Source organism: Bufo bufo, chromosome 8 (genome assembly GCF_905171765.1).
Source record: "Bufo bufo chromosome 8, aBufBuf1.1, whole genome shotgun sequence".
Lineage (NCBI taxonomy): Eukaryota > Metazoa > Chordata > Amphibia > Anura > Bufonidae > Bufo > Bufo bufo.
This window is the reverse complement of record NC_053396.1, coordinates 98,965,975-98,982,922: the sequence shown is the minus strand read 5'-3', so window position 1 is coordinate 98,982,922 and position 16,948 is coordinate 98,965,975. Positions and strand designations below refer to the sequence as shown.

General features: G+C 50.3%; 1 protein-coding gene across 1 annotated transcript in view; it reads left to right on the top strand.

Moving 5' to 3' along the window:
* ATP7A (ATPase copper transporting alpha) overlaps positions 1–16,948 on the top strand; it is a 125,326-nt gene that overhangs the window by 95,707 nt on the left and 12,671 nt on the right. Inside the window, exons 15-17 of the mRNA XM_040406495.1 lie at positions 11,887–12,081; positions 13,734–13,910; positions 15,563–15,773. Coding sequence (XP_040262429.1) covers positions 11,887–12,081; positions 13,734–13,910; positions 15,563–15,773 — 583 coding nt within the window. The remainder of the gene's footprint in view (positions 1–11,886; positions 12,082–13,733; positions 13,911–15,562; positions 15,774–16,948) is intronic.

The window sequence follows — 16,948 nt, the reverse complement described above, 5'->3', positions numbered from 1 at the left end:
GGAGGAGAGATCACACAGGCAGTATCAGTTCTGACAGGGAGGAGAGATCACACAGGCAGTGTCAGTTCTGACAGGGAGGAGAGATCACACAGGCAGTGTCAGTTCTGACAGGGAGGAGAGATCACACAGGCAGTGTCAGTTCTGACAGGGAGGAGAGATCTCATAGGCAGTGTCAGTTCTGACAGGGAGGAGAGATCACACAGGCAGTGTCAGTTCTGACATGGAGGAGAGATCACACAGGCAGTGTCAGTTCTGACAGGGAGGAGAGATCACACAGGCAGTGTCAGTTCTGACAGGGAGGAGAGATCACACAGGCAGTGTCAGTTCTGACAGGGAGGAGAGATCACACAGGCAGTGTCAGTTCTGACATGGAGGAGAGATCACACAGGCAGTGTCAGTTCTGACAGGGAGGAGAGATCTCATAGGCAGTGTCAGTTCTGACATGGAGGAGAGATCACACAGGCAGTGTCAGTTCTGACAGGGAGGAGAGATCACACAGGCAGTGTCTGTTCTGACAGGGAGGAGAGATCACACAGGCAGTGTCTGTTCTGACAGGGAGGAGAGATCACACAGGCAGTGTCAGTTCTGACAGGGAGGAGAGATCACACAGGCAGTGTCAGTTCTGACAGGGAGGAGAGATCACACAGGCAGTATCAGTTCTGACAGGGAGGAGAGATCACACAGGCAGTGTCAGTTCTGACAGGGAGGAGAGATCACACAGGCAGTGTCAGTTCTGACAGGGAGGAGAGATCACACAGGCAGTGTCAGTTCTGACAGGGAGGAGAGATCTCATAGGCAGTGTCGGTTCTGACATGGAGGAGAGATCACACAGGCAGTATCAGTTCTGACAGGGAGGAGAGATCACACAGGCAGTGTCTGTTCTGACAGGGAGGAGAGATCACACAGGCAGTGTCAGTTCTGACAGGGAGGAGAGATCACACAGGCAGTGTCAGTTCTGACAGGGAGGAGAGATCACACAGGCAGTGTCAGTTCTGACAGGGAGGAGAGATCACACAGGCAGTGTCAGTTCTGACAGGGAGGAGAGATCACACAGGCAGTGTCAGTTCTGACAGGGAGGAGAGATCACACAGGCAGTGTCAGTTCTGACAGGGAGGAGAGATCTCATAGGCAGTGTCAGTTCTGACATGGAGGAGAGATCACACAGGCAGTGTCAGTTCTGACAGGGAGGAGAGATCACACAGGCAGTGTCAGTTCTGACATGGAGGAGAGATCACACAGGCAGTGTCAGTTCTGACAGGGAGGAGAGATCTCATAGGCAGTGTCAGTTCTGACAGGGAGGAGAGATCACACAGGCAGTGTCTGTTCTGACAGGGAGGAGAGATCACACAGGCAGTGTCAGTTCTGACAGGGAGGAGAGATCACACAGGCAGTGTCAGTTCTGACAGGGAGGAGAGATCACACAGGCAGTGTCAGTTCTGACAGGGAGGAGAGATCACACAGGCAGTGTCAGTTCTGACAGGGAGGAGAGATCACATATACACACAGGGGAAGAGGAGATCAAGCAGGAGATGTACTAGGAGGAGAAATCAGGCCAGGAATGAACCTGTGCTGATCTCCTGGACACAGAGACCTCACATCCAGCATGTATTACTGGGAGGGATGCCTCCCCATGAAAAAAGTGTCATATGAGGAGCAGGTTGTAAACTGAATAGTATGGAATGTGAAAAGGAATGGAGACAGCAACCTGTTAAATTGGCCATAGTCATGATATGTTGATCTGTAGGGTTGAGCGAACCCGAACTGTAAAGTTCTGGTTCGTACCGAACTTTACAGTGTTCGGCACCCGAACCCGGACCCAAACATTTCAGTAAAATTCGGGTTCGGTGTTCGGGTAATATTAATATACCATCGGATTGGAGTTTTCTCCAATCCGATGGTATATTTTAACTTGAAGCGTCCCCATCACCATGGAAACGCCTCTATGTTAGAATATACCATCGGATTTGAGTTAGAATATACTGTCGGATCTGAGTTTTCACAATCTAACTCAGATCCGACAGTATATTCTAACACAGAGGCGTTCCCATGGTGATGGGGACGCTTCAAGTTATAATATACTGAGAACTGTGGACATAACAGCCCCCTGCTGCCTGGCAGCACCTGATCTCTTACAAGGGGCTGTGAGCCGCACAATTAACCCCTCAGGTGCCGCACCTGAGGGGTTAATTGTGCGGATCTCAGCCCCTTGTAAGAGATCAGGTGCTGCCAGGCAGCAGGGGCCAGACCCCCCTCCCTCCCCAGTATTAAAATCATTAGTGGCCAGTACGCCCCCCCCCCCCTCCCTCCCTCCCTCCCCAGTATTAAAATCATTGGTGGCCAGTGTGGCCCCCCCCTATTAAAATCATTGGTGTCCAGTGGCCACAGGTTAACAACCCCCCTCCCCCCCATCATTGGTGGCAGCGGAGCAACCCCCCACCCCCACCCCTAATAAAAATCATTGGTGGCAGTGGCCACAGGTTAACAACCCCCCTCCCCCCCATCATTGGTGGCAGCGGAGCGGCAGTTCCGATCGGAGTCCCAGTTTAATCGCTGGGGCTCCGATCGGTTACCATGGCTGCCATGGTTACTTAGCACTTTTACCAGCATTATACTTACGTGCGCTGTCTGTGGCCGGCCGGGCGCTCCTCCTACTGGTAAGTGACAGGTCTGTGCTATAAGCAATGTTGCAGCTGACACCCTGCTGCAACTTCAGCCTTTTCAGTGCTGACCACAACATCTATTTGGTTTACAGAGTGAGGAGGACCCCTCTGTCCCGCCATTTCTTCACCCTCCCTCCACCATGCACTGAATGATCGCAAGTGCTGATTTGGTTTGTATGGAAGTTGAGGGCCTAACAATTGCTCCCAGGTTTGCCATATTAGTACACCTATTCGTCCCTACCAGGGATGGCAGGCATAATAAACTGCAAGACAGAAGTTTGAAAGTTCTTGTAGGACTTGAATAATTGAAAAAAAAAATGTTAAGCGAGTTGTTGGTTTTAGGAAGAAACCAGACAACATGTGGCGGATCCTTCTGCAAAAAAGAACTATGTTAAATATCTGACAGATTCTGTGTTGCGCTTCAGTTCTCCCGGCCGGTCTAAAAATTATTGCAATTACACATGTTTTGTTATACACATGTTTATTGGAACAATACACATTTATATGTGGTGGCCCCATAGAAATTAATGGAGGGCAGCTGCACATGCGCGGTGTGCCCTCTGGGACTTTGCCGCCTCCGTTTACGAGATAGGTGTGGGGGCATATAATCACCTATCAGACAATGGGGGCATATCCTAGCAATATGCCTCCATTGTCTAAGATGACACAACCCCTTTAAGGGTACTTTCACACTTGCGGCAGAGGATTCCGGCAGGCAGTTCCGTTGCCGGAACTGCCTGCCGGATCTGTCAAAACGCATACAAACTGATGGCATTTGTCAGACCGATAAGGATCCTGATCCGTATGACAAATGCATTGAAATGCCGGATCCGTCTTTCCGGTGTCATCTGGAAAAACAGATCCGGCATAAAAAAAAAATTTCCACATTTTTTGTGGTCTGAGCATGCCTGATCTGTTTTGCCCGAACACTCGGCCATTAATGCATGTCAACGGGAAAAAATGTGTCCCGGAGTTTGGACGGAGATAAAACAGCAGCATGCTGCGGTATTATCTCCGTCCTAAAAAGTAAAAAAGACTGAACTGAAGACATCCTGATGCATCCTGAACGGATTGCTCTCCATTCAGAATGCATTGGGATAAAACTGATCAGTTCTTTTCTGGTATTGAGCCCCTGTGACGGAACTCAATACCGGAAAAGAATAACGCTAGTGTGAAAGTGCCCCTAGTATGCTCACACTTAGGCTTTATTCACATGTCACTGATTGCAGAGGTCGCACAAATTATTTTTTTGGGGGAAAAGTAAAAATACTATTTTCTGAAGAGTGATTTTAGCCAAGCAGGGGTACAAAATAGGACATTGAGACACAGACGACATTGTTTTCTCGCCCATATTCCTTGGGGGACACAGGAAACCATGGGTATAGCTCTGCTCCCTAGGAGGCGTGACACTAAGTGAAAGCTGTAAGCCCCTCCTCCATCAGCTATACCCTTCAGCCTGGAGAGAGAGACTACCAGTTTTTGCTTAGTGTCCAAGGAGGCAAGACACTCCCTGCTTATGCAGGGTTGTTTTTCCTATAATTTTTTATTTTTGCGTTATTTGTTGTTTTTAATTCGGTTTTTTTCTACTTACAGGGACAACAGAGACGCATTAGACCCCTCTGTTTTCTCCCGGGGTTGAGTCGCGCCAGTGCCGGTAATACCGCACTGCCGCCTCCCCCACAGAAGACAAGGTGGACCAGGGCAGCCTCGCTCCCCTGCGTCCCGCCAGCTCAAGGGTCGCCCGCACGCCAAGTCCCTCCCCCGGCTTCCTGCCACTGCGGTGCCAGTGGCTGAAGGGGCGACCCTGCTGGATGGATTGAGGGCGAAGACAGCGTATGGTGAGAGTGGCTGCTCCAGCCTCCCCTTCCCTCCCTCCCACCGCTGCTACATCTCTCCGTGGTGTCCATCTACCCCCCCTCCCCCCCCCCCCTTCCCTCCCCTCCCCCCTTCCCTCCCCTCCCCCATGGGCATATCGGGGCCGGCAACTTTACCGGCCATCATTTGGGGGGGACTTCGTTCTGGTGTTGCAGACCCAGGACAAGCTGGTTCTTAGGGGGGTGACTACCACTTCAACGGCAGGGCAGTCAGGGGGACGGCTGTATGAGGAGTCGTCACATTCAGGCGGGGGCCGCTTACTTGGCGCGAACGGCACCTTTTCATGGCCGGCACTTCATCTACCTAGGGGGTTAAATCATTTTGCCGCGCGCGCGTGCGGCTCTGCTTCTCCTTCAACGCGGCAAGGGGGGGGGCGGAGCTTTCTACATGCGCTCCGCTACTTCCTGGTTCGTCGGGCTCCACATCTCAGGTGCTGCGTGGAGCTCTCTCTCTCTGCCGTCCGATCCTGAAGCTATTCACCTCTGTGCCTGCCGCCTCTCCTCCACAGCCTCCCTTCAGTCTGCTGCCCTTGCTGTCTGCCGCTTGCATCATCTGGGTCTGGTAGGACTGTTAACCCCATCCGTGCCACCAGTACTGTTACTTGGGTGTGATCCCCGTTTTTTTTTCACCTGGGGTCTCCCACTTTAAGTGCAACTTTTTTTCCACCATGTCAGACCCTTCTGCAGCTGCCAAGCCTTGGTACCATGCCTGTACCGCTTGTAGGGAAGCCTTTCCCCGGGGGCAGTCTGATCCGCACTGTCCTGCATGCCGAGCTCCACCGCAGCCTCACTCGCCCGCTGTGTCGCTCCCTGCTTCCTCTGACCCGCCTGACTGGGCTAGATCCCTGTCCCAGGCCGTGGAAAGCCTCACTCAGGTCGTGGGCCGCCTAATAGACAGGCCGCCTACCCCGCAGGACGCCACTCTTGCTGTTGCGCCCTCCGGGTCCATCGCTTCTGCCGCTGCGGCGGGTTCACCCTCTCTTAGTGACCCTTCCCGAGCTAGGCACTCTCAGAAGCGTTTTAGAGTAGAGCGAGCCTCCTCCTCGGATGCCTCCCTCTCCCCGCCACGCGTGCGCACTTAGACGAGCCTCTCCTCTCCAAAGGATTCGCTCTCTGAAGGTGAATTGGCGGTTTCAGATTTGGAAATGGACTCGGCCCTGCCGTCCAAGCTAGCCTCAGCGATGGGTCAGCTCATCTCTGATATTCGTGACACCTTTAAGGTGCAAGATGACCCCCCTAGCTCTGACGCAGCTAGCGTCTCCTTTATCAGACCCAGGCAGGCCTCAAAAGTTTTTCCAATCCACTCTGATTTCTCCTCCGTGGTGTCTAAGGCTTGGGCTCGCCCGGACGCCCGTTTTGTCAACCCCAAGAAGCTGGACATTTGCTATCCTTTTCCGGCCGATGTCGTGGCCACCTGGTCGTCCCCACCCAAGGTGGACCCCCCTGTGGCCCGTTTGTCAAAGAACACGGCCATCCCTGTTCCCGACGGGTCCTCTCTTCAGTCAGCGGAGGACCGTCGCATGGAGACCCTTTCCAAGGGCATTTTTGCTGCCTCCGGTTCTGCCCTCAGACCGGTTTTTGCCTCTGCTTGAGCAGGTAAAGCAATCTCTGCTTGGGGTGCGCAGCTGGAACAGGAGTTGGACTCGGACGTCCCCATCCAGGACCTACGTTCCTTGGCCCAGCTTATTATTCGGGCCGGGAATTTTGTTTGTGAGGCCTCCCTTGATGCGGGAGCCCTTATTGCACGCTCCTCCGCCCTGGCGGTTTCCGTCAGGAGGGAGCTCTGGCTGAAGGTTTGGAAAGCGGACGCTGCCTCCAAACGTTCCTTGGCGGGGCTACCGTTTGCGGGTTCCCGCCTTTTCGGGGTCCGCCTAGACGAGCTTATTTCGGAGGCCACGGGTGGTAAAAGCACCCATCTTCCTCAACCCCAAGCCAGGGGCGCCCCCCGCGGACGCCCCGGTGCGTCTCGTTTTCGGTCCTCCCGCAGGAACTCTGGGGCTCCCCCCGCAGCTGCCGCTTCGGCCCCTCCCCAGGATAAGCGTAGGAAGCCGTTTTTTCGGGCGCAGCCCTCCTGGCGCAGGCTGCCCGCACACCCGCAGCAAAGCAGTCCTCTGCCTGAAGGCGCGCCCCCACCCACCCGGGTGGGGGGCCGGCTCCTCCTTTTCAGGGACGTCTGGATGGCTCACGTCTCCGACGCCTGGGCTCTCGAAATTGTGTCCTCCGGATACAAAATCGAATTCGCGTCCTTCCCTCCAGATCGGTTCTTTCGCTCCCGCCCGCCGCGGGACCCGAAAAGCGTGGCTGCGTTCTCCGCGGCTGTTCAAGCCTTACTGGACAGAGGGGTGATTACCCCCGTTCCTCTAGAGGAAAGGTTCCAAGGGTTCTATTCGAACCTCTTTGTAGTTCCCAAGAAGGGAGGTTCGGTGCGGCCCATTTTGGACCTCAAAAAGCTCAACCGTTTTCTCCTCCTTCGACGGTTTCGGATGGAGTCCCTCCGTTCCGCGGTGGCTTCCCTGGAGCGGGGAGACTTCATGTCTTCCATCGATATACAGGATGCCTACCTCCATGTTCCGGTAGCCCGGTGTCACCATCGCTTCCTCCGATTCGCCGTGGGGGACCTCCACTTCCAATTTGTCGCCCTTCCCTTTGGGCTGGCAACAGCCCCCCGGGTGTTCACCAAGGTCCTGGCCCCGGTTTTGGCCTTACTCCGTTCCAGGGGTGTTTTTCTGCTACCGTACTTGGACGATATCCTCATCAAGGCTCCGTCCCTTTCTCAAGCGGTTGCCAGCGTGGATCTCACTCTAGAGACTCTGGCGAGGTTCGGTTGGGTCATCAACTTCCCCAAGTCCTCCCTTCCCCCCTCCAGACAACTGGTCTTCCTGGGAATGCTTTTAGACACGGGAGCGGCGGAGGTACGTCTTCCCTCGGAAAAACGATTGACCCTCCGCCGGGCGATTCGGGGTCTCCTTCTCCACCGTCGACCGTCCTTCCGCTTCTGCATGCGGGTCTTGGGGCAGATGGTTGCCTGCTTCGAGGCGATCCCATTTGCGCAGTTTCACTCCCGCCCTCTCCAACGGGCGATCCTCTCCTCCTGGGACAAATCGCCGCAGTCTCTGGATCATCCCTTCCATCTATCGCCTCCGGTGCGGTCATCTCTCCGCTGGTGGTTACAGTCCCCTCTTCTGGGCAGGTCCTTTCTGCCGCTCAACTGGTTGGTGGTTACAACCGATGCCAGTCTCTTGGGCTGGGGAGGCGTGTTTCCTCCCCGATCCGTCCAGGGCATTTGGTCTCCATCGGAGTCCAAACTCTCGATCAATGTCCTGGAGCTGAGAGCGGCCCTTCTGTCTCTGCGACACTGGACTCATCTGCTGAAGGGTCATCCAGTTCGTGTGCAATCGGACAACGCCACGGCCGTGGCATACATAAACCACCAGGGGGGCACTCGCAGCGCTGCAGCGATGCGGGAGGTCACCAGCATTCTCCGTTGGGCGGAAGCCCACGTCCCGGCTCTATCGGCAATTTTTATTCCAGGGGTGGACAATTGGGCGGCGGACTTCCTCAGTCGCACCACTGTCGACCCCGGCGAGTGGTCTCTTCACCCGGAGGTATTCGAGGCCATTTGCCTTCGTTGGGGCATGCCGGACGTGGACCTCATGGCCTCCAAGTTCAATCACAAGGTCCCCGCCTATCTGTCCAGGGCCAGGGATCCGGGAGCTTGCGGAGCCGACGCCCTCGTTCGTCCTTGGCGAGGCTTCGCGCGTCCGTACATATTCCCTCCCATCCCACTCCTGCCCAAGGTCCTTCGGAAGATCGCGGCGGAGGGCGTCTCGGTGATTCTGGTCGCTCCGGACTGGCCCCGCCGGTCTTGGTATGCCGACCTCATGCTGCTCCTGGCAGACGCGCCCTGGCCGCTGCCCGCCAGGGAAGATCTTCTCTCTCAGGGACCGATCTTCCACCCGCGTTTAAGGTCCCTACGTTTGACGGCGTGGTTGTTGAGACCACCGTCTTGACACGTAGGGGTTTTTCTGCGGACGTCGTCCGCACCATGATCCGTGCCCGCAAGCCGTCCTCTTCTAGGATCTATTATAGGACCTGGAGGACCTATTTGGGGTTCTGTGCCGATCTGGGGATTCCTCCGCTCCGCTTTTTTCTCCCCACTGTTTTGTCCTTCCTGCAGAGCGGACTCGCCCAGGGTCTGGGTCTTAGTTCTTTGAAGGGTCAGGTGTCTGCGCTGTCCATTTTGTTTCAGCGCCCACTGGCCCCCCTTGGTCCTGTCAAGACCTTCCTTCAGGGCGTGGCTCACGCGGTTTCCCCGTACCGCCCTCCGGTACCGCCCTGGGACCTGAACCTGGTTCTCTCAGCGCTCCAGGCTTCTCCTTTCGAGCCTCTGCGGATGGTTTCCTTGCTACTTTTGTCCTGCAAGGTTATTTTCCTTGTGGCCGTCACCTCTCTTCGGAGGGTGTCCGAATTGGCTGCACTCTCCTGTCTGGAACCTTTCCTAGTGTTCCACCAGGACAAGGTGGTCCTTCGTCCGGTCCCTTCCTTCCTTCCTAAGGTGGTCTCCGCCTTTCATCTGAACGAGGACATCGTTCTCCCCTCTTTGTGTCCTTCCCCTTCCCACCCCCGGGAGAGGGAGCTTCATCGCCTGGACGTTGTCAGGGCGCTCAAGGTTTACCTGGAGGTAACCAGCTCTTTCAGGCGTACTGACTCGCTCTTTGTGGTTCCGGAGGGGTCGCGCAGAGGGATGGCGGCATCCAAAGTTGCTATCGCCCGTTTTGTCAAGATGGCTGTTACTGAGGCTTATCTCGCCAAGGGCAAGGTTCCGCCCCTCGGTGTTACCGCTCACTCCACTAGAGCGGTCGGGGCTTCCTGGGCTCAGAGGAATCGGGCTTCTACAGAGCAGATTTGCAAGGCGGCCACTTGGTCCTCCTTGCACACCTTCACCAAGTTCTACAGGGTGCATACTCATGCGTCGGCTGACGCTGCTTTAGGCCGTCTGGTGTTGCAGGCGGCAGTTGATTGATGCCTCCGGTGTTGGTCTAGTTTGTTCTGGTCCCTCCCTTCTGGGACTGCTCTGGAACGTCCCATGGTTTCCTGTGTCCCCCAAGGAATATGGGCGAGAAAAGGAGACTTTTGTATTACTTACCAGTAAAGTCTCTTTCTCGCTCTTCCTTGGGGGACACAGCACCCGCCCTTCATTTGGGTTTACAGTTGTGGTTCCGGCTTGGTTGCCCCCGTTGGGGCTTGACAGTTCCTTTTTTTCCGGTTGGTGGTTATCTTTCACTACTTGGACACGCAACTGGTAGTCTCTCTCTCCAGGCTGAAGGGTATAGCTGATGGAGGAGGGGCTTACAGCTTTCACTTAGTGTCACGCCTCCTAGGGAGCAGAGCTATACCCATGGTTTCCTGTGTCCCCCAAGGAAGAGCGAGAAAGAGACTTTACTGGTAAGTAATACAAAAGTCTCCTTTTTGCTTATATACACCAGGTATATGGACATTGTAAGTTCTGCATTCTGTGAGTTGATTGGCTACCATTATTTGTCATATCCTGGATCTGCTGAATCTCTCTATTTTAGCTGTAAGGGGGGAAAATGCTATACCAAAATATTCTGCTCCTTTATTGCATTTTTAAGGCTTTTGGAGCCCTGTGGTGTCCATTTGCACTTGATTTTCTTGAACATTTTTTTATTACTTCAGAGTGGGATCTTTTATATAATCCACTGGGGAAAAAAGAAATTTTAGGGTATAAGGGTACCCTTCTTAAAGCGTAACTGACATTTTCATTTATTCATTTTTTTGCTAATGTGTAGGGACAGTGACGGGGAACATTTTTGTAATATACTTTACTTTATTTAGGGAAAACGTTTATCTTTAGTAGAAAACTGGGGCTGGAAATGTCCCTTAGCAGCGCTCTCTCAAATGAGTTTTGCTAAGGGCCTTTCGTCTTCTATTAGCATAGGAGAAAGCACAGGTTGTGCGGGAGCTGCGGGTCTCTGCCTGCCCTGCTCCCTCACAGCCTGGTGAGCACAGGAGCCTTATGTGTTACATATTACATATACATAGTGTTATATATACATTTCCCCTTGTATTTAATATAATCTTCTACAGTATAGTTATGCTCACTGATCAGCGTAGCCAGCGCTGTCAGTGAGCTTTCCCTCTGCGGTAAGCGCTCACTACAGGCAGTGCAAGGAGGCAAGGGGAAGCTCTTATACAGTATATATGAACATAACTGTCCTTATATACTGTATAACAGCTTCACCCTGCACTGCCTGTAGCGAGCACTTACCGCTCACACAGACATCGGGAGAGCGCTGCTAAGGGACATTTCAACCCCAGTTTTGTAGTAAAAATAAACGTTTTCCCTAAATAAAATAAATTACAAAAATGTTCCCTGTCACTGTCCCTACACATTAGCTAAAAAAAAAAGAAATGGCAGTTACGCTTTGAGTTGCATTTAAGTGGTTGTGCAGCAATTTATATTGATGACATATCCTCAGGATGCGATTTGCATAAAACTTAATTTTAATAGTGTACGGAGCTTGGAACATCCGAACCCGAGTTCGATACAAAGTTTTTTACAGTAGAAATTAATTTCCAAAGTTATTACACAAAGTCACGAGAGACTTCGCAAAGTAATACCTTCGGCTCATCAGAGCCAAAACATTCTAATACTGTACGGAGCACCCACTCCGTACAGTATTAAAACAAAGTTTTATGCGAATCGTCTTCAGATGAAGCATCCGAAGTCGATTCGCTCATCTCTAGTCATCAATATCTGTTTGGCAGGGCACCCCCCCTGACATGCTGTTTGAAGAGGAGGCGGTGCTCCATGCCAGCTTTGTTTCCTGTTCATTACACTGCCCGTCATCTTGAAAGTGCAGTGTAATGATGAGTACTTACTCCATTCACTTGAATGGACTGAGTGCTTGTAATTACACTATGCCGCCGCTCAACAGGAGACAACACATAGTGTAAAGACCAGGAAAGCGAAATAGGAATATGGAAATAGAGCACCGCCATCTCATCAAGCAGCTGATCGTCGAGGATGCTCGGTGTCGGGCCCCTTCCGATCAGATATTGATGGTAAGGGTAGGTCATCAGTATAAATCACTGCAGAACTCTTTTAAGACAGCAGACCAAGCCTGCCAGAATTCTACTCAAGTGAACAGATCGATATCTAGCTTGGCTATATATGACGCATAGTGAGCCACTTCCACAAGGTGGCACTAGCGAGTTGGTTCTCTTCCTTTGGAGATACCTCTTTGCATACAGAGTTTTATTACAAGATTAAATTTTTAGTCTCTAGGCCACTTTCATTCACATTATAAAGCTGTAACTTCTTTTCACAGGGTTACAACAAGAGTATTTCTAGAGGAGAAGTAATTATCCGGTTTGCTTTTCAAGCTGCCATCACAGTGTTGTGTATCGCTTGCCCTTGTTCACTCGGTTTGGCGACGCCAACTGCAGTTATGGTTGGTACAGGAGTTGGCGCTCAGAATGGCATACTGATTAAAGGAGGAGAACCCCTGGAAATGGCACACAAGGTAAGCTACTTGACTTTAGCGTCTTGCCCTATGTAAAAATAAATTGTGCAAGTGTATTACTTACTGTACTTTATAGGTAACTCGGTTGAGCTGCGAATAGTCATACCCTGTTCTATATCCTGAAGTTGCAGCAGTATGAATGAAATGGGGTGCACTGTATCCGTCACTCCTTTGTGTTTCAGAATTGTCTTTCCCGATATACACTGGAGCTGGATCTGTTCGTTTCTGGTGGATACACATGCTATACTCGTGTGCAGGGCCGTGTTTAATATTGATTGGACCCTGGGCAAAAATTTACTTGGGCCCCCTGGATTCCGCCTTCCCACACCTTAGCAGGCAATGACGCCCTCCACCACAACACACACACAAAAAATCCACACATCTGGCAGAGTACAGTGAATGGCTGTAAATACTTCCAGTTCTGAAGACTCCAGCAGCTCAGGATCAGTGCTCTGGGCGGCTGGGCTCAGGCTGGAAGTGGGCACCGCTCTGCAGGAAGGAGACCAGGGCTCGGCTCACCCTAGTGTTACAGTGCACCCCAGCACCCCACAGTATGCAGTATAGCACCCTATAGTATACAGCACCACACAGTATGCAGTATAGCACCCCACACTAGTACCCCACAGTATATAGTAGAGCAGTATAGCAGTCCACAGTATACAGCACCCCACAGTATACAACACCTCACAGTATACAGTAGAGCAGTATAGCACCTCACCAAATACAGCACCCCAAAATATACACGATACAGCACCCCACACAATTCAGCCCCCCACACTATACAGTACAGCAGTATAGCACTCCACACTATACAGCACCCACAGTATACAGCCCCCCACAGTATACAGTACAGCAGTATAGCACTCCACAATATACAGCCCCCCACACTATACAGCCCCCCCCCACACTATACAGCCCCCCCCCCACACTATACAGGCCCCCCCACACTATACAGGCCCCCCCACACTATACAGGCCCCCCCCACACTATACAGGCCCCCCCACACTATTCAGGCTCCCCACACTATACAGGCTCCCCACACTATACAGGCTCCCCACACTATACAGGCTCCCCACACTATACAGGCTCCCCACACTATACAGGCTCCCCACACTATACAGGCTCCCCACACTATACAGGCTCCCCACAGTATACAGCCCCCCCCACAGTATACAGCCCCCCCCCACAGTATACAGTCCCCCCCACAGTATACAGCCCCCCCCACAGTATACAGGCCCCCCACAGTATACAGGCCCCCCACAGTATACAGCCACACACAGTATACAGTAGTTTACAGTATATTAGCATTAGTTAAGGCAAACTTCTCCTGCAACACTCATGATAGGACCTTGATGACCTAGCCATGTGACCAGTAATATTGCTAGGTTACATGGTGATGATGTCATCTAAGGTCCTAGATCACAGCTAAGGTCCTAGATCACAGCTGACAGCCTGCCCGGGGCAGTGGCTAGCAGGACTCAAGAGGCAGCTGCCTTGGGCCCCCCAGGAGCAACTGGGCCCGGGGCAGCTGCCCCTTTTGCCCCTTGGTAAAGACGGCCCTGCTCGTGTGCATGAAATATTGTCTTAGATCTCTCTGGTCATTTTATTGTTGATGCTTGAGAGTTACAAATAAAAAATTCCTGTGTCCTCAGATAAGAACTGTTGTGTTTGATAAGACCGGAACAATCACACATGGTTGTCCTGTGGTTATGCAAGTGAAGCTTTTGGCTGAAAATATATCTTCAAACAAGCTGCTGGCAATTGTGGGGACTGCAGAGAGCAACAGCGAACATCCCCTTGGAGCAGCAGTTACAAAGCATTGTAAAGAGGTGAGAAATATATATATATATATATATATATATATATATACATACTTTAAGATTATACCAACAGTAAAGCTTAATAACCCTTCTGTTACAGGCAGCGGCAAAGTTAAAGCGGACCTGTCACTTCTCCAGACATGTCTGTTTTAGTAACTATGTGCATTCCCTATGTATTAGCAATTCTGAGGTATCTATTCTTATGGGTTTATGAAGTGTCCTTTCTGTATTATTTCTGCTAGAAGTTATAAATGAATTGCCAGCAGCTTGAAGTAAAGGTACAGATAGGTGTCACCATTTGGGAGGAGGGTGTCCCTGACACCAGCAGTAATGATTGGACAGTCAGATACACCCACTACTGGTAACACCCAGCAGTACCTTTACGGCAGACTGCTGGCCATTTTTTTGTAAACTTGTAGCATGAATAATACAGGAATGGCACAACATAGAGTCGTAAGAATAGATGCTCCAGAATTGGTATTCCATGGGACTGAAAGTAGTTACTAAGACTCACATGTCAGGAATGGTGAGCTGGTCAGAAGCATAATCCTTTAGGTAGTTGTAATGGACTCACAACCAGCTGTCTTGTATTGTAACATGTAATGTAATGTAATATCTCACACTATTGTAATCAGAATAATGAACAGAGGAGAATATATGGACCAAATCACAGTTTTAGTACATATTTTATATTAAAGTTCTTTAATTTTGCATTGCGTGGTAATTTGATTGAACGGGATTTGGAGTTAAATCATCCTTAAGAGAATTAAGTTTAATTTTACTTGTTGGTAAATTGGTGGAATAGGCCCAGGTCCTGCCTAGTCCCGTTAGTATTGAACTGGTGTTAGTACACTGTGTAAAAATGGTCCCCTTCAATTGTATTTGGGCTGCCAGTCAGTGAAAATGAACAAGATAGAAAATGTTCTATTTTTTTATGTCTGTTATTCACTGGCTGTCAAAAAAAAATGTGGTTTGAATAACCCCATAGACTACTATTGTTTTCAAAATGGACATGTGATGACTTAAAAAAAAAAAGTTGTGTGAATGTAGCCTAAGGGTCCTTTTGCTCAGGCAGACTCTGCCTCTGCCCCCCCCCGTCTCGATTGGGGCCAGAGCGGACTTTCGGCAGCAGGGTTGGCTAGCGTTGGCACGGATCATGGAACAGCATGCCGGACCCTACTGCCGCAAGTGTGAAAGTAGTGTAACACACATTTGATCTTTGAGTAAAAATCTCACACCCAGCAACTACAAAAATGGCTTCTGAAGCTGGTGTTTTTTGCCTAAAATGGCAGTAAAAATACACAAAAATGGCTAGAAAAAAGCACATTGTGACACCAGCTTTTTGCAGGTAGATGTGCAGCATAAAAGATGTGGTCAACCGACAGACGAGCTTCGTTTGTCAGTTGATCAGTGGGTTGCAGAAGTGAAACATTCGTTTGCCCATCATCGACCCTACTAAAAGGTCCTTTGGGCCTTATTTACACCAGTCTTTTGGGCTGAGTCTGAAGAATGCCTTAAAGTATATACATTATTTTAACAATGAAAGTCAGTGGCAGACACCTGAACCCTATTATGTCTTGGTAACTTTTATATCATGTGCATGGCTTTAGTTTCATGACCACAAGGGGTGATTTATCTTTTCTTTTTGTTCCTTTTAACAGGTCCTTAAAACAGAGATCCTGGGAACTTGCTCCGATTTTCAAGCAGTTCCTGGATGTGGGATCAGCTGCACAGTCAGTAATATCGAACGCCTTTTGAGCATCACCAACCAAACAACAAGCACGAACAACAGCAAAAATGCTCTGCTCGTACACATCGATGAAAGACACGAGGACCCTGATATTCACTCTATCGCTGATTCCCAGAAAGCAAGTAAGCGCACATTTTATTCTTGTCAGCAGTTGACCATGTAACCGAAGACTTCAAAAATTATTTCCTGGCCCCTTCGTAATGAAGGTCATGAGTATAATATGTGGCAGGAATGACCACTGGCCAAAAATTTTTACCATTCACTCATTTGCGAGTGATCATAATGTTAGTTGACCTGTCCAAATGAATAAAATATTAAAGATAAAATTGTCACTTACTTTGTATCTTGAGCTTTGTTATTTACACTCCGTACTCCTTATCCAACCCTCAGGAAAAGACCTTTAAACCACCAATAGTTTGTCTTTGGTGCCTTTTTACTGAATTGTGGTAGCGCTTCATTCTGTCCTTGCTGTAGGGACGAAAGGTGGATTTTGCATTACATTAGACTACCAATAAACAGTGCAACTTACACATAATGGGAACCTGACTTGTTGAACATGGTGTCTGAGCTGAAGGAAGCAAGTTATAGAGCAGGAGGAGCTGAGCAGATTGATATAAAGTTTTGTAGGAAAAGCTTCAGTATAACTTGTATTTTATTCATTTAAATTCCTGCTCATTCTGAGCTTTGAAGTCAAGGAGGCGGTCCTATCAGTGATTGACAGCCTTCCCTACATGCCTGTGTATACACAGCTGTCAGTCACTGATAGGACCGCCTCCTTCACTTCAAAGCCTGGAATATACCGTTTTTAAATTTAAATGAATAAAATGCAAGCTACAAAATTTTATATCAATCTGCTCAGCTCCTCCTGCTGCTGGCAGACTACGCTGCATTTTATGAAAGTTTTCCTCTAAAAAATTAATAGCTTGTAAGCATTACTATACTGCTGACAGTCCTAATTTTGCCAGGACAACCCTGAGAACTGGGTTGCAAAGGGGAAAGCCTTATGCAAACCCTGGGGGCATTCTTAACCAACCACTGGGGATGTTTGTGGGGTTGGGTCTTAAATGTCCCAATTTTGACTTTTCAGATGTTGGTAAGCATGCACTACCTATAGATAGTAACAGATTGATCAAAGCTTGAATTATTTTCTGCCCCTATCATGCAACAGACTTCTGCCATCACAAGCCCGAATTCATACTGTGATGGCTCTGTTAGAAGACGGCTCACTTTAACAAAACCCCCATAACCGCTGAGCTCGACCTGGTCGTTTTAACAAGTAATGAAGAAATGAATTTCA